The sequence below is a fragment of the Castor canadensis genome, chromosome 9 (genome assembly GCF_047511655.1).
Source record: "Castor canadensis chromosome 9, mCasCan1.hap1v2, whole genome shotgun sequence".
Taxonomy (NCBI): Eukaryota; Metazoa; Chordata; class Mammalia; order Rodentia; family Castoridae; genus Castor; species Castor canadensis.
Genome location: NC_133394.1, coordinates 56619487 through 56641762, shown reverse-complemented (window position 1 = coordinate 56641762; position 22276 = coordinate 56619487). Strand labels below are relative to the sequence as shown.

General features: G+C 37.2%; 1 protein-coding gene across 1 annotated transcript; it reads left to right on the top strand.

The window, feature by feature from the left end:
- Window positions 1-9399: 9399 nt before the first annotated feature.
- Il21 (interleukin 21) lies at window positions 9400-18194 on the top strand. The gene is made up of 5 exons (XM_074041070.1): window positions 9400-9788; window positions 9895-9930; window positions 14566-14721; window positions 16789-16866; window positions 16957-18194. The coding sequence occupies exons 1-5, from the start codon at window positions 9642-9644 to the stop codon at window positions 16978-16980; spliced, it is 441 nt and encodes a 146-aa protein (XP_073897171.1). The 5' UTR covers window positions 9400-9641; the 3' UTR covers window positions 16981-18194.
- The last annotated feature ends 4082 nt before the right edge of the window (window positions 18195-22276 follow it).

Genomic DNA, 22276 nt, shown 5'->3' with positions numbered 1-22276 from the left:
AGAGTAACTTTTCCTAAATACACTGACATGACCTACAATGACTTAACTGTGGGTATCAACAACAGTTGAGCTACTCATCTGTTCCTTTCCTGGAGATTTACTACTTCCTTTCTTCCTCTGTACTGATTTCCCTCTCATTGTATATTTTAACATTCTAGGAGTTAACTGAAGCAAAATATGAGTGCTCTGATACTCTCAACACCAGGAAAAGGCTTTAAAAATATAGAAAATGAGCAAGAATTGATCAAATAAATGTTAATAGCTAAGTCACATTTTCAGCCTATAAGATGTCAAAAGAGCAGATTTCTTTATAGATTTTGTTTATACTTTTCAAGACCCAAATGATTGTAGGGGTTTATTTGTGTCTTTCTTCTTTTATGGATATGAAACACTAGAAAATTATTATTAATTCTTACACTGGAATAGGCTGCTATTCAGTAAAGAGAGGCAATTGGATATCCTACTCAGGTTGGAAGCTGATTATTTAATTAACCCAGACAATACATACATATAAATTCTGGATATCACAAAAATAATTTTCTAAAAGAACACTTCTCCTTACCCTGAACCCATGGGGGAATGTTCTAACCCAGTGATATGGGTAGCAGAAGCAGAATCCTGATATGGAGAAGGCTCTGGGGGAAGTTTCCCCAATTGCTGCAGTGTGTTCCTCAACTTCTTTGGGTTTTGGTTTCTTCATCTGTAAATAAGAATTATCATGGTATTCATGTCTTATGGTGCTTTAAATAAGAGAATGTCTGTGAAGCACTTAGTTACATGAGTGTTTGCCAAATAATTATTAATAATATAGTCTTTCTGATTGATCCAAGGTCTTTTATTAGTCGCAGAAGAGGCTGTCAGGTGTAACTATTTCTCAGTTTAAAGGCTGATCCTTGGATTCAAGGGCATCCTTGGAGCTTGTTGCACAAATCTTACAGAGTCATGTGTTATTTTCCATTTTGTCTAACAATGATTCTTGTTTATAGAGCCACCAACCACTCTGTCCATGGAGAATCCATGTTTAAAGAATCCAAGAAACGTGAAACATTCAGCACTGAAACTACAGTGGACATAACTACTGTGATGGCTTAAATACCATTTCTGGATTCTGCAGTGCCTTGTCCCCTCTGAGTATGGTATAAGATTGGGTCTACATGTGTATAATAATTGTACCTAATTTTTGTTCCAAAATAATGCTACGGGGCTCATGAACCCATCGATGCACAAGACATCATCTACAAGTTGAGTAAATCATGCTCAGCCATATATAGATGATTTTATTTCAAAAAATGTGTGTAGGGCTGGGGGTATAACGCAGTTGAAGAGTACCTGCTTGACATGTCCTAGGCATAAGATTCAATTCCCAGCACAAAACCGAAGCAAAACAAAAATGTACATAGTCTTGTGATGATTAATACAAAGTCTTTTGAATTAATACAAAAGTACTCCTAAATTCATCATGACTACTTGGCATTAAAATTCCTCACTCAAAAGTAACACTAGATCAACAACTACTATTTGTTGCTTTGTTAGGTGAGACAGTTTTTATATTAAAATGGGGTCTGTGGCATAAGAAATAAAATTCTCAGATAAAATAACACAAGAACTTGAAACCTCTGTTTGACAAAGATGCCACAGAGAAAATACAATTAACATGGTCAATGTATGTCTTAATAGAAAGGAACTCTTACAAGTGAACAAGAAGCAAACAGAATGAGCAATACTCTGATGAAAACATGCCATGCCTAATGATAAAGTCAACCCAGGGAGAGGGTACTATATTTTTACCCTAGTATAAAGGGAAATATTTAAAATTTGTATTATAATACACACATTTGTATTTACAATGTAAAATGTTGATGACGGGAGAAGAGCAGGGAACTGTGTTGTTGGTGGAAATGTAAATTGGTATAAGTCAGAGGGGAATCCAGCTGTTTCTAAAGAATGTTTAGAAGGATTTTCCCACTCAGGAAATGAAATTCAGGACAAATACAGATACATACCCTGAAATATAATCCTTAAATACCAATTTCACATATGCTTAAAATTATACATGTCTAGGGATATTCATGGCAGCATTGTTCACAGTGAATAAAAGTTGGAAACAATCTAAATGTTATCAGTGAGTTATGAATGGACAGATTATTGTACAGCTGTACAGTGGAATACAAATCCAGATATTAAAATGAGATATCCCCGCATGTGGATACTCTATGGACTCCTGTCCCTGGCATTGGTTGAGTGAAAGAAAAAGAAAAAGAAAAAGAAAAAGTTACAGAATATTTTTAGGTAAAGGAAACATTTTTCTGTCTATATCTCTGTATCTCTCTACATATAATTATCTACAACTCTGTATCCATTTCTTTAATGCCCTATGTGCATAGGAAAATTGTCTAAAATGACACATAGTAAATTCTCAAGAGTACCATGGGGGAGTGAAAATTAGGGAAGGAGAACAATTTCAGATGTTGCTTTTTTGTGTGGTACTGGAGCTTGAACTCAGGGCTTCACACTTGCTACACAAGCACTCTAACACTTGAGCTGTGCCCCCAGTCCTTTTATTTTGGTTTGTTTTCAGATAGGGTCTTGTGCTTTTCCTCCCATCTCTACCTCCCCAGCAGCTGGAATTTCAGTTTACACCACTATACCTGCTATATCTCACTTGTTAATTTATATCAGTGTATGTATTTTGAATTCTTTGTTTTCTGACATGGGTCTTGCTTTTGTAAATAAACAGATGAAAAGTAGTAATTTTCTAAAAAAGAACTCTCATTTCTAGAAACAGAAATTATTGGTCCTGGATGTAAGCTGCATTTTGCCTGCAAACTACTCTCTGTAAGATCCTGCTTCTGCCCTTGGGAAAATGCAAGAAGGGGACCTATTCAAGAGACTAACAAGGCTTCAGGAAAGGAAGACACTGCAGGACTAATACTAACTATTTTATTTCTGTGAGTGTGGATTGGATGCTACAGGATTAAGATGAGGATGTTGCAGCCAACCATCATCCTAGGGAAAGACATGGGCAGCCCAGAGAGAAGAGGATTGCTAGGAGGGTAGGAAAGGGTGGTGGACTTTGTCTCATCCTGTGGTGTGGCACCAGTGGGGATGGAGCTGGACTGAACAGTGAGGATCTGCCAGTTCCTTTTCTCCATGGTGGTCATGGAATGAAGATATCTGATCTCCAACCTCACTGACAGGTATCATAGGAGACAAGCAGTCACGTTAGAACCAAGATCTGATGAGAGGGTCATATGGCTCCATCTGGATGTCTTCTGGACCCAGCTCCTTAATAGGAGGACTCTGCCTGCAGAAAGCAACCCTGAATGTATGCTAAGAGACCTGTCTCCAAAAAGCCCAGGCCTAGAAAATCATTAAGGAGTCCATGTGACTCTCCTACAAAAATAAAGACCCTCAGCCCCTAGCAAAGACATTGCAAGGTGAGCAGCAGTGTTGAGTGCCCCAACTCTTGCAGCACAATGACCCCCAGACCACAGAAGCACCGGCAATACCCCAGGGCCCAGCAAGAAGAGCTAGAGAACACAGTGGCCTAAGAAGGCTTTTGTTTTCCTGTCAGGACAATAGTGACCAGGGCTGACCCTTTGTTTTACACAGTCACTGGATTTTGTAGAATTATCCTGAGTGGGAGGACCATGAAACAGAAAGAAATATCCTATTATGAATATGTAGATAGTGATTCAGAGGCATTGAACTTGAATATTAGGAGGGATTGATCTTGTTCAGTACATATAGGTTATATAACATTACTTTCATATACATTCTATAAAAGCAATCAAGTCAGTGATAGTTAATACATGCACTAAGTTCAAGAGAAAGAAGAGAGAATAAGCATGTTCAAGATAAGATCTGCAGGGAAGACTTTGGCAAATCCTTTAACACTCTTTGACTTTTCTCCCTCAAGTTAAACAAGTAAAAATATCTTCATTGGCTACCTGAACTTTGTTGGGAAGTATAAAATTTGCCTTCAATTATTCCAGTGAATAGTTTTTTCAGGTAGCTGTAGACCTATAGAAGGTTCATATCAGCCCAGAGACAAGGCACCTGTGTGAATACTTTAAGTGCACAGAGGTGGTACACATAAGAACAAACTTAGCATTGCTCTAAACATGGTAGGCCTCTCTTCCCAGAGTTTGCCATACAGAACATCTAATTATACCCACAAGTGGGTCAAAGAAAATGAAAGCAGAAAGGAAGTGTTTGACACAGTGGTCATAAGGAAGTGATTTGAAGACAGGACAAGGCAGTTGGGGACAGAGACCTGGCATAACTCTCCCAGGCAAGGCCATTCCTTTTAGACTTCAGCTCCTTCCCTTCGTTCCTCTCAGCCCTGGCCTGCCCTCCCCAGCTGGAAGCTTTCCTTTCCTTCAGTTTCCTGGCCTAGCTTCTGCCTGACCAGGTATTCTATAAGCTCAGGCCCTTAAAGAAAATTCTTGAAATATATTTATGACTCTCCTTGAATAGATGACTACAGTTTCTTCAGGCTTTCATAGTGATGGCCTTGGTTATATTCTTGGAAAAAACACATCTAGTGAAATTCATCACCTCACTCCAAGGTATCAAACAGACATGGAAGCTAAGCGCTTGCTCCACAGTGTGGCCTCCTGTCAGCCTGCTGCCTCTCAGCTTCTCCTCTATAAAAACTGGAGCTGCTGTGCTCATGCAGAACGGGGAAGAAACATGGCTCCCATTTGCCTTCACAGACGTCTCTGAAGGCTAGAAAATAAAAACATAGCAGTTGCGAGATATTTCCTCTGAGAAGTTGATGAAACTTAAGAGTTATCTGTCCCCACAAATACAAATATGAAATTTTGCAAATGATTTCAAGAGGCGCATGAACCTCCGAAACACATTTTATTTATTTTTATAGCAATGGAATGACATAGGAAAGGGCTATCTTTTTTTACCCTAATTGAATTTTAAATGTTCTTTTGAGACAAAAAGGCATACGTGACACAGCTACACAACTTTTTTTCAACTGGACAGCAAGTGTCAAAACCCTGTGGATGTATAAAGTAAATAATTGGTCTGGAAAAGAGAATTGTTCATAAAACTGATGATCTGACACAATGCCCTGTTGCAATTTCAAAAAAAAGTTTATTTTCAGTTTACTCATGTTTATTTTTGTGGTATTTTATCCCTCTTGATAAAAAATGACACTTCTGTGATTTGTGTATGCTGATCTTCATCAAAAGTTTCATGCTCTGGATCCGAGGCTGTGGCATCACATCAGACATCTAGTGACCAAGCTTGTTGTCACTGACATTTGCTGATACAAAAGTGAACTGCTAACCTCTAGATTTGATGGCTTCACCTTACAATTAGGAGAAAAATATTGGTTGGCCTTGTCTTCATTTGCTTTGTCAAGATCACTCCTTGGTAAAGTAAGTACTAGATATTCCTTACCATTATTTGCATGATTCTTTTGATCACATAGACTTCCACTGAGACACAGTTTATAAAAACCTATGGATCCATAGATGACAAGATAGGGCACAGGCCTATCTTGGGAACAGGCCAAAGGAAGAGTGGACACCAGTGTTTTTATATAACCCAGGCTCAGATGGGCTATGTATAAAAATGAAAAGTGAATAGTTTGTTTTTCATTCTCTCTCCCCTTCCTTCACCATCCCCCTTTCTTCTCTTTTCTTCTTCCTCCTTAAGAATAAATCCTAGCTGGGCATGGTGGCACACATCTATAATCCCAGCTATTCAGGTGGCAGAGATCAGAAGGATTGTGATTTGAGGCCAGTCTGGGCAAAGAGTTAGTGAGACTTTTATCATAACAAACAAGCCAGGTGTGGTGCTACACATCTGTAATCCCAGCTATGCAGGAGACATAGGTAGGAGTATTGTGTTCTGAGGCTGGCTGGGGCAAAAAACATGAGGTCCATCTGAAAAATAACCTAAAGCAAAAAGGGCTAGGGGTGTAGTCTGTTTAGCAAGCTTGAGGCTCTGAGTTCAAACCCTTTGGCACTGCCAAGAAAAAAAAAGAATAAATTCTCTATCCCAGTCTTGCTTTTTACCAGGATATAATAGTTACCAGTGAAGTAGAAGTGTGATACTTGCAGACAAATGCAGTCAGCTCTGCTCTAATGTGACATAAAGTTCATAAAATCACTGCACCACACAGAAGTGCACGATAACCACCACAGGCTTATGAGGAAAATGAGATTGGGTGCAACACTAAAAATGTTATCAGTGATAGTGAAAAAACAAGATAGGAAGCTAAAAGGGACAGCAGTTTTAGACATGTTGAATGATTAAGAAACAGAATAAGGACAATAAACATGGCACTTTGCCTAGAAAAACAGCTGAAGTTTGCTCCTGCAGGTGGGTGTTGGAAGGGGTACAGTTTGTGACTTATTGTGGCTAAGCAGGGCTCTCTGGGATGGAAACTTGTGACAGTACATGTGAATGGGTGTGGCTCACTATGCATACCACGAAGCAGCAGAGCTTGTGAGGAGACTGGAGAAGCGTGGCATTTTGTGCTTCCTTCTGTGGCTCTGTTCAGCTAGATGCAGTTTTCTGTATTCACCCAGTGTTTCTTGCAAATTGCACATAAGACAACACAGAACTATTGCTATATTCAAATTATCCCTTGATATATTATTCCCATTAGGGTTAATTCTCATTTTCAAAACAAGTGTTATAGCAGGACTGCTTGCATCCAGACTATACAAGTGATTAAAATTGAAAGAGTAAATCCATTAAAAGCCCATTGAAAGGATGCTGAAAAGGTAGCCATAGGTTATATATCTAAGCAGAGTGATCTGTTTTGTCTATGTGATTTAGATAAATCTGGCTTCCTTGCTCAACATAGTGATAAATTCAAATGAAAGGCAAATTTGACTTCATAACTTTGGAAACTTACCGTCAATCCTGACCACAGTAAATCTTCAGCGTTAGGAAATCCAATCTTCCTGGAAAGTCCTCTCACATTTTTAATCCTAAAGTTCCATACATACAACAGCCAAATTAATATTACTTCCCCCTCTTCTTCACATGTCCTTGTCTCTCTGCTTGCATATTCCAAAAGTCCAACAAAAATTCTAGCCTTTGCTGATTCTCTCCTTATCACCCTTCCTCTCTCTCCACTTTCTCTGCCTTTTTTCCAAGAGTAAAATTCCATATCCACATTTATTAATTTTTTTATTGTTCCTGTAACAAATTGCTACACACTCAATAGTTTAAAACAATCCAAATTTATTACAGTAGAATTCTGACAGTCAGAAGAACAAAATGAACTTTACATGGCAAAAGTCAAGGTGCAGGCAGGCTTGCATTCCTACTGAAGGCTCTAGAGGAGTTTCTATTCCTTGACTTTCCTAGCTTCAAGAGGCCACTTTCATTCCTTGGCTCTGGCCCTGCATCACTCTAATCTCTGTTTCTGTCATCACATCTACGTCTCTGATTTTGATCCTCCTGCTTTCCTTTTATGAGTCCAGTGATTTCAACTAGGTATTCCAGGATATGCTTCCCATCTCAAGAATACCTTTTGTCATGTAAAGTACCACATTCACGGATTAGCACAAGGACATCTGGGAGGGGATTATTTAGTCTCCCACAGCAGAGGTGATATTCAAAATGCATTACAACTGTTACGCCACTTACAGCAGGAATTCTGACTCTCAGAAAAGTCTTAGGTTCTAATCCTCCACCAGGGCACTGAGGACCCTTAATGTATGGTTGATGGATTACAGTGAGGGCTGAGAGGTCTCAAGGAGGGACTGGGGTGTCTAGCCTAATGGTGAGGCACTCAGGGCCATTAGCAATGGCCCCCTGCAGGCAGTATGACTTCCAACATTTTTTACAATTATTAAAGCCACATCCACGTATTCTGGCTCAACACTGACCTGCCCACGTGCTTCTTTCTGCAATCTATAAATTCTCCTTTCCACCCTCATCTCTGACCATCAAGCAAACCTCCTGAGACTTCATTCTGTCCTGGGCTTAGCCATTTACTTGGAATGTCTCATTTCAGCCTCATTGCAACTCAATGGTTAGATTCTATACTCCCTTTGCAATAGTATGTGTCATATGTGTTCTTAATTGTTAGAATCTAGATTGAATTCAAGCACTTTCATTCATAAATTGGGTCCTTAACCACTGTGACCAGTGTCCTCAAGGAGATGGACATCTATTTAGACAGATTAAGGACTGCACATATACAAAAACCATGTAGAAAATGCTGAGAGTAGAGTGTCAATCCTTAGTGCATATGAATGAGTAAATTTATTCAGAGCCCTCCTTACAGAATTCATTGATTATAGGGAGGACTTCTTGATCATATTGTAAGAATTCTCATGTAATTCTCATATATAGTCAAGCCTTGAATAGATATTCTATGATAAAAAGACCACAGTAAATCTTCAGAGCAAGTCAAGTTTAAACTCGAATTTATATTGTCTGTATAACATTCTAGAAGAGTTCTATGTGTAAGATCTAAGTGACTATGATCCAGTAGCCCTTTGGTCTACAATATTATATTCAACTTTACTCAAGTGGGCAGAGTCACAGGAGCAAGAGAAACAGAAAAGAGGAAGGTGATAAAACAATTTCTGTGCTTCGAACTTTTTATTAACCTCTACCTGATCACAGATGCAGATAGAAATGTGTTGCTCATACCCAGAGGAAATAATATATAACAGAATTAACCAGCACTACCTTAAGATAAAAAGATCCACTTATGGGTATTTTTGATTTTGACATTTGAATAACTTTTTGACTTGGACAGTTATGAGTAATAGCAGTTTTCATTCATTTAATAGATGCATTAAATAGAAGAGATGGGTATTAGAGAATTTGTATGTGCTTATTTTAATGAAGGTAGAGTAAGGTCCTTGATGGGGAGATAAATGTTCTAGTGTTCATTAGATTCACTTATGATGTCTATAAATCGGATTGTTAAATAAAATGCCAGAAACCAACATCAATGTTATTTAAAGATGCTTTGGTGAGGAATTAGAAGCTAATTCTATTTTAAACCCTTGGAATCTGATAAAAACCTAAAATTCTCTTTCTAGTGAGGAAACTACATCCTTTAGGTAAAGTTTCCTAAGAGTTAACCTTTCCTACCTTTATGATGGAATGCAGGATGATTTCAGTCAAAAGACTTGTAGTCATACCATAAGAAAAAGTCCTGCAAGAAAGCATATATTGCCACTTTACTCATTATTGAAGTGCCTTATGACTGTCAGAGAGAACAGGTAAGATGCTGGAGGATGCAGAGAAAAAGAGATCAAAGTGTTTTTGTTTACTTCTTTGAAGTCATATAGTACCTACTATTTACCACACACACTTCTTGATTCATGCTGAAAATTGGAATTCACCATTTCTCTCTTTTTCCTGTCTAAGATGCACATGGGGCACATTTCGTTAACTCCATCAATCCCTGCCCCCACGCATTAGCACATGCACACGTATACATAGCCAGTGGAAAAGAAAAAAGAGTTACTCACATTCATCCATTTTACAAAGATTTCCAGGCTGCAATGGGAGGGCTTTACCTCTCCTTGAAGGATAAATAAATAGGTAGCTGTAGTGACAACCTGTTCACAGGCAAACTGAAGTGAAAACAAGACCAAGGTCCTGCTCTACTGTACTTATCAGACCCAGTCCTGGCAATGGAGAGAATAGTTATCTGTCTGATGGTCATCTTCTTGGGGACAATGGCCCATAAATCAAGCTCCCAGTGGCCAGATCGCCTCTTGATTAGAGTGCATCAACTTATAGATACTGTTGATCAGCTGAAAGATTATGTGAATGCCTTGGTAAGACCATACTTGTCACAACAAAATTTATATAATATTTTCAATTATTATAAAAGGAGCCTTTTGACTTATGAAAATAACTCAGAACTAATTTATTTTGCTCTAGGACCCCGAATTTCTGCCAGCTCCACAAGATGTCAAGGTAAGACTTGTTGAATTTATTTCTAAAAATATATTTGCTATTTAACTTTTAAGATCAATAAGAAAGGCATTAGGATAGTTATTTATGAATAGTATTAATTTTGGGGTTTAATAATTGTTAAAATATTTGTTCCTATTTTAATCAAATGTTAATAGATTTGACAACAAATCAACCTATGCTATATTACATTCTTTATAAAGTATGTATCTTCAAGTATTTCTAAGAATACTCTGAAGTTGTATTGTCAAGACAGAATAACAAAAATACATGCAAGAAATCTGTATTATGATCAGTTTTTAAACAATGAACAGTTAATTACATTTTAAAAGACATTGGGCATGAAAGTTCAGGCACTTTCTTTGTAATTTTATGTAAGAAATATAGATACATGCCATAAAAAGCAGAATTCATCTTTTAATGCCAAATTAAAAAAACAAACAAAAGAGTGAATGAGCTCACAAGGGAAGAATGGAGGAATAGGCATGTGGAAATCAAAGCTGTTCTTTAGAGGGAGATACACACATACCGTGGCCTCAGTGACTCCTTGCTGTCCTTGGTCTTTGCTGAGGTCTTTTGAAAGGACCATTTTCAACAATGCATTCCATCTTGTGAGCCATTTAAACCGAAGTCCCAGGGAGAAGAGCCTGGCATAGAGTTGAAGAGCGGTGTCTGCTCATCTTTTCCCCCAGCAACCTCTTCAATTTGTTCTTCTGCATTGGTACCTTGATGATATAAATGCAATTGTTTTCATTGTTACTGACCTTTAATTGCATAAATTAGGATAACTATGAAAGTGCTACCAGTAATTAGGACACTATAAAGGCGAGACTTATGAATATAGATTGCAAAGAAAACAATTATCGTAAATGACTGTGTAAAAGTTTAGAAAGTGAATGAGTCACAACTATTGCTTTTTTTCTAAAATTCACTCTCTAGCTCCGAACATAGCCACTCTCATATTTACTAGGTCCTGTTCTAATAAGCGTCTTCCAAAATGAAAGCACACTCAACTTATTGAAAACACTTTTCCAATAACTGAGAATATTTGTTGATGTGTTTAATTATGGAAACGTACATTTCTCAGTATTTCATGCACATTGTTTAACTACTGTTTTTAGGGTCCTTCCCAGCATTTCCTAGCTGTAGTCTGCAACTTGCAAAATAACAAATAAGAAAATATCCTATCTTCTAACTTGAGTCCATCCAATGGGCACTTTCTTTTTATGCTTCATTAATGAAAGACTTTTAAGTTTAAATTTTCCAGTAGCCATGCTATAATTTTTCTTTATTATTATTAATGCTAACACATATTAATTGTGCAAATTAATGGGATTCAGTGTGACATTTCCATACATGCATGCATTGCACATTGATCATGTCCATTCACCCTTCTTCTACCCATCCCTTCCACATTCTTCCCATTTCCTAGTTATCTGTCTTCTACTGAAGTATTCTTTTCATCTTACATCATAATGAAAGAATTTTGTCTCAGAGATACTATATCTTTCTGATTATCTGATCAAGTCGTGCTGTCTATGATACAAATGAGTAGTAGTATAACTAAGATCTTTAAGTTACAGTGGCAGGAAAAGTCAAGAAGGAAGAAATAGTAAAGCTGTATTAGTATTATATCAAGTTTTTCAGGGCTAACATCAAAGCAGGATCTGTAATAGATTTTAAAAGATTAAGAAGTTTAATGAAAATAAAACCATTTAAATGCTGCATTTATATTGTGATTATCTAATATCTTTAATTGGTCTCACCAGGCTTCTCTTACTCTCCATCCTTTCCTTTCTCTTACTCCCTCCCTCCCTTTCTCTCTCTCCCCCCTACACAATTTTTCCTCCTCCTTTTCTTCGAATAATAATGGAAATAATAGTAATAATAACAATACAGCTAGATGTTGTCAAGTGGTGGTGATTTTCCAAAGAACATTTGATATTGTCTGGAAAAATTTTTGTTTGGTATAATTGGTGGGGGGGGGTGAGAGTTCTACTGATGTCTAGTAGTTAGAGGCCAGGAATGCTACTAAACATTCTAGAATATATAGGATGAGTCTATACAGCAAAGACATATCCAGTCCAATATGTCAAAAATGCAGCTATTGGGAACCCTGATATAAACCTAGTTTGTGTAGGGGACAAAGGTAATCTAACCCAGTTAGAGAGATGTTCTAAGGTGAATGGCCATGGCTTTCTTTGCAAAAGAAACAAAACACATAAACAGGTTAAAAATAGACTTTAAGGAGATAAATAGGTTCAAATATTCAATGCAAAACAACAGAGCCATGTGTGCTTTTTTTGAAAAGCAGTACTTCACTCATTCTCTGGATGAAAAGAGGAGTGGTTTTTTGCTCTTCATTTTGACTTCTTTATTCTTCCCTCTAGTTTGCAAAACCAATGAAGAACCATAAAACTCCTCATGTTTAAGAGATAAAGGAAACAAAGCCTTGCCCTCAGAGTTTGCTGCTACCAAATCACTGCAAAGGAAAACAGTGGTTATGCTCCCAGGAGGTACTTAGCATGGACTTTGTCCATGCTAAGAACTCTTGAATGACAAAGCACCCAAAGGTGCCTGAATCAATGTTAATCTCTCCACTCTTTTCCACATATGCCTTGGGCTGTTAGCAGGGACAGCTCCTCCACTTTTTTCCTCATTGAGGCTGCCTTTAATGTCAATCAAAAGTCAAATTTGGCAGTTACTTGTCCTGGACCACACATTACTAGTGACAGCTCTGTTTCTTGTAAGACAGAACAAAATGAAGCACCATTGTCTATAAATGCAGGTGGATAAGGGAAGGTGGCATAACCCACCAGGGTGGGCATCAGCATCCAGATGTCATGGAGCATTCCTGGCATTCTATTCTCTCAAGGGAGCTCATTAGGTAGGGGCCCCTACTTCTTGGGAAACTAATTTTCTTTCAACATACAAATGAAAATGTTAAGTCAGCAAAATGGGCCTCTGTGAGAAATGCTGGTTTCTCAGATCATCACGGATGAAGCAGTTAGTGTTTTCAGTTTCAGCTGGAAAATTTACCTCTTTAAATATGAATATTATTTTTTTCCAGTAAGTTAAGCCGGTTGTGGTCAAAAAGAAGAGAAAAGAAAAAAACTTCAACAAACATGAACATGTGGTTTTCAAGGAAAAAAAAGTGCTATAATTAACATTTATAAATAGTTTCTATTAAATAAGCATTTTGGCAAACATGGAAAGGACACCACCTTGCCCTTATGAAAAGCAAGCTGCCCTGATATAAGGAAACCAGATAAGCTGGTTCTCAGCTTGTGGCTATATATGCAAAGCAAACCTGATGGGTTTGTGCCTTAAAGATGCATGTTATTAATCAACATTCATGTTGGGTAAGCATATGGGTTGGAAAATGCAAAGCAGGCTAGATGCTATTTTCAGCTGTTCGTGGTTCATGAAAGGATTCAGGTAACATTGCTCAGTGAAAGACCACTTTTGCAGGCACTGGGATGGATTGAGCTTTCTGGTTATAAGGTAGTGCCTTCCAAACACATTAGTGAAATGAAGATATAGCAACCACAGAGGGAAAACAGCATCTCATGCACACATTTGCTGAAAGAAAAAAGAAAAACAAATTGGATGCAAGTAAGCCAGATCCGAGTTCTTAGCTCAGCATTAAAATGTTCTCTAGTTGGTACAAATTTTGCTTTTCCAATGTATTCCACTTCCTTTCAGTTCACTGGTCAGTAGTTATTTTGCCAAGGTTTTGATCCTCTTTCTGTCACTTCCCTATTCTCTTAAACACTACTTTTACCTTCTAAGGAATGGTCTTTCCTTCTATTAGTTGAACATATCTCCAATTCTGTTCCTCAGTTGTTTAATTCATGCAGAATCTTACCCTAACTTACCTGAAAATGTGCACAGGATTTTAGAAAAGTTATGCATGGTTCAAAACAAATGTATTGAATCTTAGAATATGCCATCAGATGTAGGTTACCCAATTCCTTTCCCCAATGAGGGGTTTTACTTGTTTACCTCATCTATAGACTCCACAAATAGACATTGGGCATCTACTAACAGCAAGATACTATGTCAAGTCCTGTACAGAATAAAATGCTGCCCATTACATGGCACTGACAGACACTCCTATGTATACCACAGGGAGAAACAGCAAACAAATAAAATATTCTTCATAGACTAGAGAATAGCTTATCAAATGCTGCAACCTGGGGATGTAACTCAGTGGTAGAGCACTTGCTTTGCATACGTGAGACCTTGGGTTCTATCCCCAACACCTCACACACAAAAAAGGAAAAAAAAAAAAACCCAAAACACAGAATCCTACAAATGTCATCCCACCACCCAGATCTTGGAATGGCTCTCAGTACAGAATTAGGAATAAAGAACTAGAAAAAAGTGAGTCTCCTTTCTCTTATCTCTGAGAGGCAAGAAAATATCCCTTCTTCCCTAAGATGAGGGGATATTTACATACATGTACCTCCATCTCTTCTGGCCAAAGAGTACATGGAGGCGAAATCAGAGTTAATTTATCTGTTGAAATAATTGTGATCCAAGGCAATTTAGTACAGGTAGAGACAGATTAGGAAAGTCATTTTCAACTTTCTGAATAACTTTCATTAACATATATGCTAATTATTTCACTTTCAGGGACACTGTGAACAGTCAGCTTTTGCATGTTTTCAGAAGGCCAAACTCAAGTCAACAAATGCAGGGGACAATGAAAAGATAATCAAAGGATTAGTTAAACAGCTGAAAAGAAAACTACCACCTACAAAGGCAGGGAGAAGCCAGGAACAAAGAATGGTAATATTGTCATTTGTCATGTATCTTATTTGCATTTATTAACTATAATGTAATATGTTTACAATCTTGCACACACATACACACACACATGAAGTTTCCAGTGCCTTCCTGAGCAGTTATACCCCATTATGCTTTTTCATACTGGTGCACTTGAGAAGTGGGGGGGTCACCTCTTTTAAGTTCACAGACTTGAAAGTGACCCAATTAGAATATGCTAATAGTCCCTGGCAGCTTGAATACCATATAGTTTCCCAAGGTGAGGAAGTCATTAGAAAGAGAGCTCAATTGTGATTTAGGAGTTAAGAAGTATTTTCCTCTTATTATATATAAGGTCACACTTAACTTGCATTCTTATTAACAGGAGCTAGATCCTAGTTTTCTGACAATAAAGGAGATAGCCTACAAGAGACCAAGATAAATCTCACACTTTGCTTTCCCTTCTTAACATATATCACTGTCCTGGACAAAAGCACAGTCAGTATTGAATTTAAATAGATACACCCATTACTTGACTGGTGAATTTTGATGTGTGTGGTTTCTTGGGACCCCAAGTCCTTCTTGTGACAACTCATGTGCAGTGCTGATACTCAAGATCATGAGCAGTCAAACATTAACCAAAACCAGTGAAAACCACATAAAATAAGTTACTTTAAAAGTTATAAATCAGTTTCCCTCTACCAAGAAATTGTAATTCAAATGAAATCTTAATTATATTATCAAAGTGAGTCTTACTTCCTTAATTGCTTAGCCAGGTTAACATGTGAAAAATATCCCTTTAAAATTTTGCTCAAACATTATGTGACCAGATAATGCTTTTAGGACTTTTTCTGTAGTTGTTTACTTTAGTAAGACAACAGAGTCAAATTTCATCATTTGCTTTTTAGCTAAAATTCTAATAGTATAAAGATTTTCAAATGCAAGTATATTCATAGTGAATGATCTAAATAAACTGTGATAGTATTTTATTAAGAAAAAACAAACTTTTTCCTCAAAGCGATCTTGAATGGCTTTGAAACCTAGTATCAAACACTAATGAAATGGAAATATTGGTGCTGAATTTAAAATTGTCCAGTTAAGATCCTTCATTTTATAGATGAGGAAAGTTGGCTTCCCCAATTCCACAACAATGGTGATGAGAATGAAAGCTAAAACCATCGACATCTCTCATTACAACATGGAACCAATATTGAGGTACCAAGTACCAAGTAATGGCCTGGTGTTGGGTATCACCAAGAAATAATAACAAGGGACAGAAGCCAATACATTAAAAAAAAAGGAATGAAAGACAGACACAGTGCAAATATCAAATAAAGATATATATAAAAAATTATTTACAAAGATGTTCTTTGCAGTATTGTATATAAACGTGAAAAGTTAGAAGCAACTATATGTCCAAAAATAGTAGCAGCTCCATTCAATGTTAGAATACAAAGCAACCATTATATGGTTGATAATTGGTGGTACTGGGGTTTGAACTAGGGACTTGCACTTGCTGGGCAGGTGCTCTACCACTTGAGCCACACCTCAGTCCTTTTTTTGCTTTAGGATCTTATGTTTTTGCCCAGAGCTAGCCTTGGACTGTAATCCTCCTACCTGTGCCTCCTGCATGCTTGAGATTGCACATGTGGTTATTACTATGCCCAGCTTGTTTGTTGAGACAGGGTCTCATTAACTTTTTTTTGCTCAGGCTGGCCTCAAACCATGATCCTCCCAATTTCTGCCTACTAAGTAGCTTGGATTACAGTCACTATGCCTAGCCTATACATCATATTTTGAAGAATATTTGACACTTAGGAAATGCTTGTGGTTTATTAAATGCAAAAAAGCAAACAAATAAACAAAAAACACTGGTAGACTATACACCCACACACTGTAGTGGTTACCTCTAGGGATGATATTACAGGTGAATTTTCCCATTGTTAGTTTCAGAACAACTTTATGAAATTTTCCAAATGTTTTTCAGCAAATATGATTTATGACTTTAATGGGACAAATAAATTTTAAATAAACATTTTATTAAGAAGGAAAAAAATTAAAGAAGAATGTTACATTTTCATTGATTTCTAGACATGCCCTTCATGTGATTCTTATGAGAAAAAGCCACCTAAAGAATTCCTAGAAAGACTGAAATCTCTTCTCCAAAAGGTATGTACCTTAAGTTACATGTGATTTCATGTTGTCTTCACCCGTCTGATGGCTCTGTGCTCAGATTACTCACGTATACTGTTTCCACAGATGGCACATCAGCCTCTTTCCTAGAATACATGGGACGTGGCGATTCCTGAGGAACTAACTTGAAGCTGGACACTATAGTACATACTCTAACACAGCACTGGGACTCATTTATTGGTATTCCAAGTGGAGAAGTACAATATATTAGTGATGAAGAAAACTCAGAAAAGTGCAAGGTTAGGATTATTTTCCTCAAATTATTGCAATTCAATCCATATGCTCTGTGTTTGGTCAACTTGGGAAAACTTTCTACTCAACTGGAGTCTGAGTTCTTGCATAATGGATTTTTGTGACTTCAGAAGTCTTTATCTTACTGCTCAGCATTTTTTGATTGAAGGAGAAGGCTAAAATTTTTAACTAGAAATACAGTTTGGGAATTTATTGATCTTATGTTAAACTTGATCTTGACTACTACAAAAATGAGATCTATTATGATTATAACTTAAAAAGCATATACATTCATTCGAGCTGAAAATATAGATGCATAAGGTCAAAATGGAAATTGAAATGTTTATTCTTTTAAGAAAATGAAAACTGAGCACTTGAAAACATGTTTAAAGAGTTTACTTTTTATCCTGGAATGTCTAACTATAAATATGTAATTTACTTATGCACTTGGGGGATAAGTACAAAGACTCTTCTGTATTAGGTTTATCAAAAATATTTAAATACTATAGATGTGAATGTATTTATGGAATAGACTTTTAGCTTTTCTAGTTGTTTTCTTTAAAGTGGTATCAGAGTATCAAGAAGTGGTTTAATAATGCCTTCTCCTGACCCCAAGTCCCTTTATAAGCTAACATTTTAAGCTTGTGAAAATGACAACTAAAGGCTATAGAGGGACATACTCAGATAGTCTTCTGGAACCAAATAGAGTTAAAAGGTTTTGTAGCTCTCTTCTCAAATAGTTATGGGTATATTGTGAGTGATCTGATAACTCTTCATGTCTGTTTCCTTTCTTCCATCTTTTTTTTCCTTTCTTCTTTTTAAAATGAAATTTTTGTGATGAAGACGTTTCAAAACATGTTTACCTTTGATAAAGCAAATTCTATCACCTATATAAAATGAAAATCAGGAGACAAATCAAAAGGCCAGGAGTCCTGCCCCAATTTTAAACAGACTTTTACTTAGACATTGCAACCTTTCAACGATGGGTAGTAAAACAAGCAACCTGCTCTAACTGCCCTTTCATATTAATTTTGATAGAATTTGTCTAAATATGAAGCTAAAACTCCAGAAAAAATAAAAAGTTTTGCTAGAATGTTATAAGCTATTTCAAAATTTCTTCTTGTTAAAATAGATCTGAGTGTGCAAGAGGATGTGGGATGGGAAACATTTTATGCCCTGAGAATAAAACTTATGTACTTAAAAGTGTATTTAAAACATAGGCTTAATTTATAGTTCTAAAACATAAATTGAAAATCAGTTATTTAATCAAGTCTCAGTGGAGTGTTTTATTATCAGAAAAAGGTACTCTGTTTAAAAAAATTTAAGTGTTATTAGAAAGAAATTATATAAATATGTACTTATTGATGATAACATGCATATAAAGTCTGCCTATGTGTCAAATGGTGCCAGCCCTTTAAGAAATATTAAACATTTTTTAAATGAAATCAGGCACAATGAAGCAATACTTCAGAAAGAGATTATGGAGAAATATGGAGTCCATACTTTTTTGTTTCTGGCTTTACACCTGTTGACTTCTTGACATTGTGATTTTATATTTAAAATAATGTGTTTATTGTTTGATCAGTGTCTCTACCCTAAAAGTAAAAACTATTTAATGGGGCATTGGTTAAGAGCCTAAATAGTTTTATAAACTCCCACCAGCACCCAAGGAAAAGTCATGCTTATAATAAACAAAATGAGGGGAGACTTGAACAGTTCCATCTTCACTTCTCTGGGTTCAAGACTTAGCCAGTTCTTAAAAGATGTAGAAGGAAAAGCCATAAATGTCACTGGTCCCCTGTGGATAGTGATACAAAATCCCGAAATACTCTTGTCTGTGAAATTTTGGAAACTTGCTTAAACTTTTTGGGTTTCCATTTCCTTATCTGTAGAACAAGGGTGCTGAACTTAATCTCTAAAATCTATTATGCATTTTTAGAGCTTTATATGGCTGAGTCTATAAAGTTCTGGGTACTCTTATAGGAACATCTGACTACACTTCTGAATAAAACTCTGTACTGAGCCTGATGTTCAGTTGCTCAATATTATGTCAATAGCATTTATAGCAACAATCACTGCAGGAGTCAAGGAAATGTTCCAAGAGAAAGAGGAAGGATGAAGGAAAGAAGGAAGGAAGGAAAGAGTTATGATTTTTACTATTATAGCTAAAAGTGTCTGCTTTGGACACTTGTATAAAATTGTAGCATTATCATTCTATATTATTGCTCTATTGTATTTACATTTGCATCTGAGAATTTAGTTTTAATATAAACTATGTACTTTATAACTTAATGATTATTTATTATATATTTGGTTTTGAATGTTTATGTTCATGGCTTCTTATTTAAGACCTGATCATATTAAATACTACCCAGCCAGTAAACTGTCTTTTGTGATTCCCTGATAACCCTTAATTCAATAATCTTGTCAGAAAATAAAAAAAACAATTTTTAGTTTCTGGGAGCATACAGTTTTTATATATGTCTGTGGTAAAGATAATTTTTCCTTACCTGCTGCTGCTACTGCTGCAACTGCTGCTGAATTAGAACTGCCATTTTCTGTTCCAGCTTCAGGTATACCACTTCCTTTGCAGCCCAAATGTATAACAGGTCTGGGAAAAGTTGAAGATATCCTTCCCAATGCCTACTGCCACCATTACACATACACTCATGTGCAAAACTCCCTCCTACATTCAAGTTTATCCTAGTTAGCTGTTTTTGTCCTCTTCTTAGTGATAGATTATCATCTATTGGTTATGAATTCATGTTCACTGGGGACTTGGGTGTGTTCCTTGCCTTGAATCCAATGTCTGCCATCATTGTGGGAGATTTCACTGCCCATGGAGATGATTCTCATATTGCAGCTTTCCAGACCTTGACCTTCTCAGTTCTGAGCACTTGCATTCCTACCTATGCCATCCTATGGTCACTCCCATGGCCATGCCCCAGACTTTATCGCCTGGAATTCTTATCTCTCTGAAATCTTTACATCCATAAAACTACTACCTGCTTGTCTTTTAGCTCAAACTTCCCTACTTCTACTGCATCTGACCTGGCACCCTGAAGGCAAGTCTTCACCCCTCCCCATTCACTCATTAGTTTCCTTCTCTCCCTCTCTGAACCCCAGCCGCAATCAGTCCTTTGAAGTACAGTTCCAGGAGCACATGCCATGTCTTCCTCTGCTCATTCTTATGGAGTACCTGCCTGCAAACTCTCTGCCTTGCTGATTTACACTTGATTCACTTTTAGACCTTGATGCTGGCCCCTCACCTTAGGGATCCTTTCAAACTCCCTACGTAGTTTACTGGAGTCACTTTCTCACCCCACTCTCAGCTCTGAGCACTCACCTGCTTTCCACGTATGTACCAGCTTCATCTATTTAAGTCCCCAGTCAGCCTGGGCATGGCCTTACCTCATGTGATAAAGAGGGTCAACCTCATTAAAAGAATAATCTGCATACATATGTCTATACTCTCTTACCTCTTATCCACTCATCAAACCACTATACTCTGATTTCTACCCAGCCCATACCTTATCACTGTATTATTAAAACTGTCCTGGCTCTGATTAACAATGATCTCCTAATCACCCAACTCACAAGTGTGTCTATGTCTTTATATTGGTCTCAACTTGACTTTTGCTACCTAACCCTAAAAACTCCTTTTCTTTTCTCTCTTTGATTTTGGAGGCTTCTTTTTGACTGGTTGTTGTTACCTCTCTGACTAGCTATTCTCAGTGGCAGTTGCTGGTTTGCTTTTCTGTGTCTTCTCCATAGAACTGAATGTTCTATTTTTGGCCACCTTTCACTTTAAGTCTTCTCCCTGAATGCTCGAATGTGTTCCTGTTGTTTTAAATATTCTCTATTTGTTGTTGACCCAAATCCACAGCTAAAGGCTTGACCCTCTTCCCTACCCCAATAATTCACAGGGCCAGATATCCAACTTCTTCCTGAAGATTTCCATCTTTTCACTCCTCTGGGCCTTTGCACGTGCAATTACCTCTCCTAGAATGTTACCCTTCACCTTCTCCTAACGTGTACACTTCCATGTGTTTGTCAGTAACTAGCTTGATCATCATCTCCTTAGAATAATTCCCATCACCATCAGTGACCGTGAAAACCCCACCCCACTTTCAGAGCTCGAACGTGCTTTATTAGACTTAATATAGGGTAAGCCATATTTATTGTTATAAGTCAGTTTCCCTTTGTAGAATGTAAACCTCATGGCAGGAGGAACAGCCCTTGCTAGCACAGTGCCTCATATAAGGTAAATAACATTTAGTTGAACCAAATGTTTACAAAATTGAGAAAAACACAAAATAGACAACTTACTCCTCAATAGCTTCCTTGATAACTTTTCATTCGCTTATATGCTGAATCCATTTATCATCAAAGCCAGTCAATTCTGTTTTAGAATATCTCTAGATATCACTTCTCACTACCTTCAGCTTCCATTTGTTCAAGGCCATTACAGCATCTCACTCAGATGATTATAAATATAAAACTTCTGAAATAGTTTTCCTGCTTTTGTCCTTGTCACTCACTAAAATCTATTTGCAATCTGAATGGACCCTTTAAAAACAATCAGAGTATGCCACCTTTGGGAACCTCCCAGGCTCCCACATCACTCAAGGTAAAAGTCTAAGTTCTATAATGAGGGCAGCTTGCTCAGACCTCTCCTATTCCCCACCTCTCTACCTCATTTTCACTCATCTTAATTTGGCTCCAGCCACACTGGTGTTCTTGTCTTTCTCCAACATTCCAGGAACACCCCCACATAAGACATTTGTACTTTCTTTTCCCTCTGGAGTGTTCTGTCAAATGCTCATGTGGCCCATTCCCTCAACTCCTTCATAGACTTGGCTCAACTGTTATCTTCTCCAGCAGGTCTTCTCTGACTATTTTAAATTGCAATATTGTCCCCCAAACACCACTGTTTTATTTTTCTCTATAGCAATTACTACCTTCGACCATCTACATTTTAAATATTTATGTACTGCCTCTGTCCTACAATAGAATGCAAGCTCCATATGGACAGGACTTTTTCTGTTTTGCTCACCACTATGTATCTGGCACCTAGAACAATGTCTTGAGTATGGAAAAATTCATTATATATTTCAAGAAAGAAGCAGTACGTTCTGCAATTGTTGGCACCACA

What these genes read in the sequence shown, in the direction of transcription:
- Il21 (XM_074041070.1), top strand. Translation starts at nt 9,642, where the DNA reads ATGGAGAGAATAGTTATCTGTCTGATGGTCATCTTCTTGGGGACAATG. An exon ending in AAGATTATGTGAATGCCTTG is followed by an intron (nt 9,789 to 9,894) that starts GTAAGACCATAC and finishes ATTTTGCTCTAG; the next exon opens with GACCCCGAATTTCTGCCAGC. An exon ending in TGAAATCTCTTCTCCAAAAG is followed by an intron (nt 16,867 to 16,956) that starts GTATGTACCTTA and finishes CTGTTTCCACAG; the next exon opens with ATGGCACATCAGCCTCTTTC.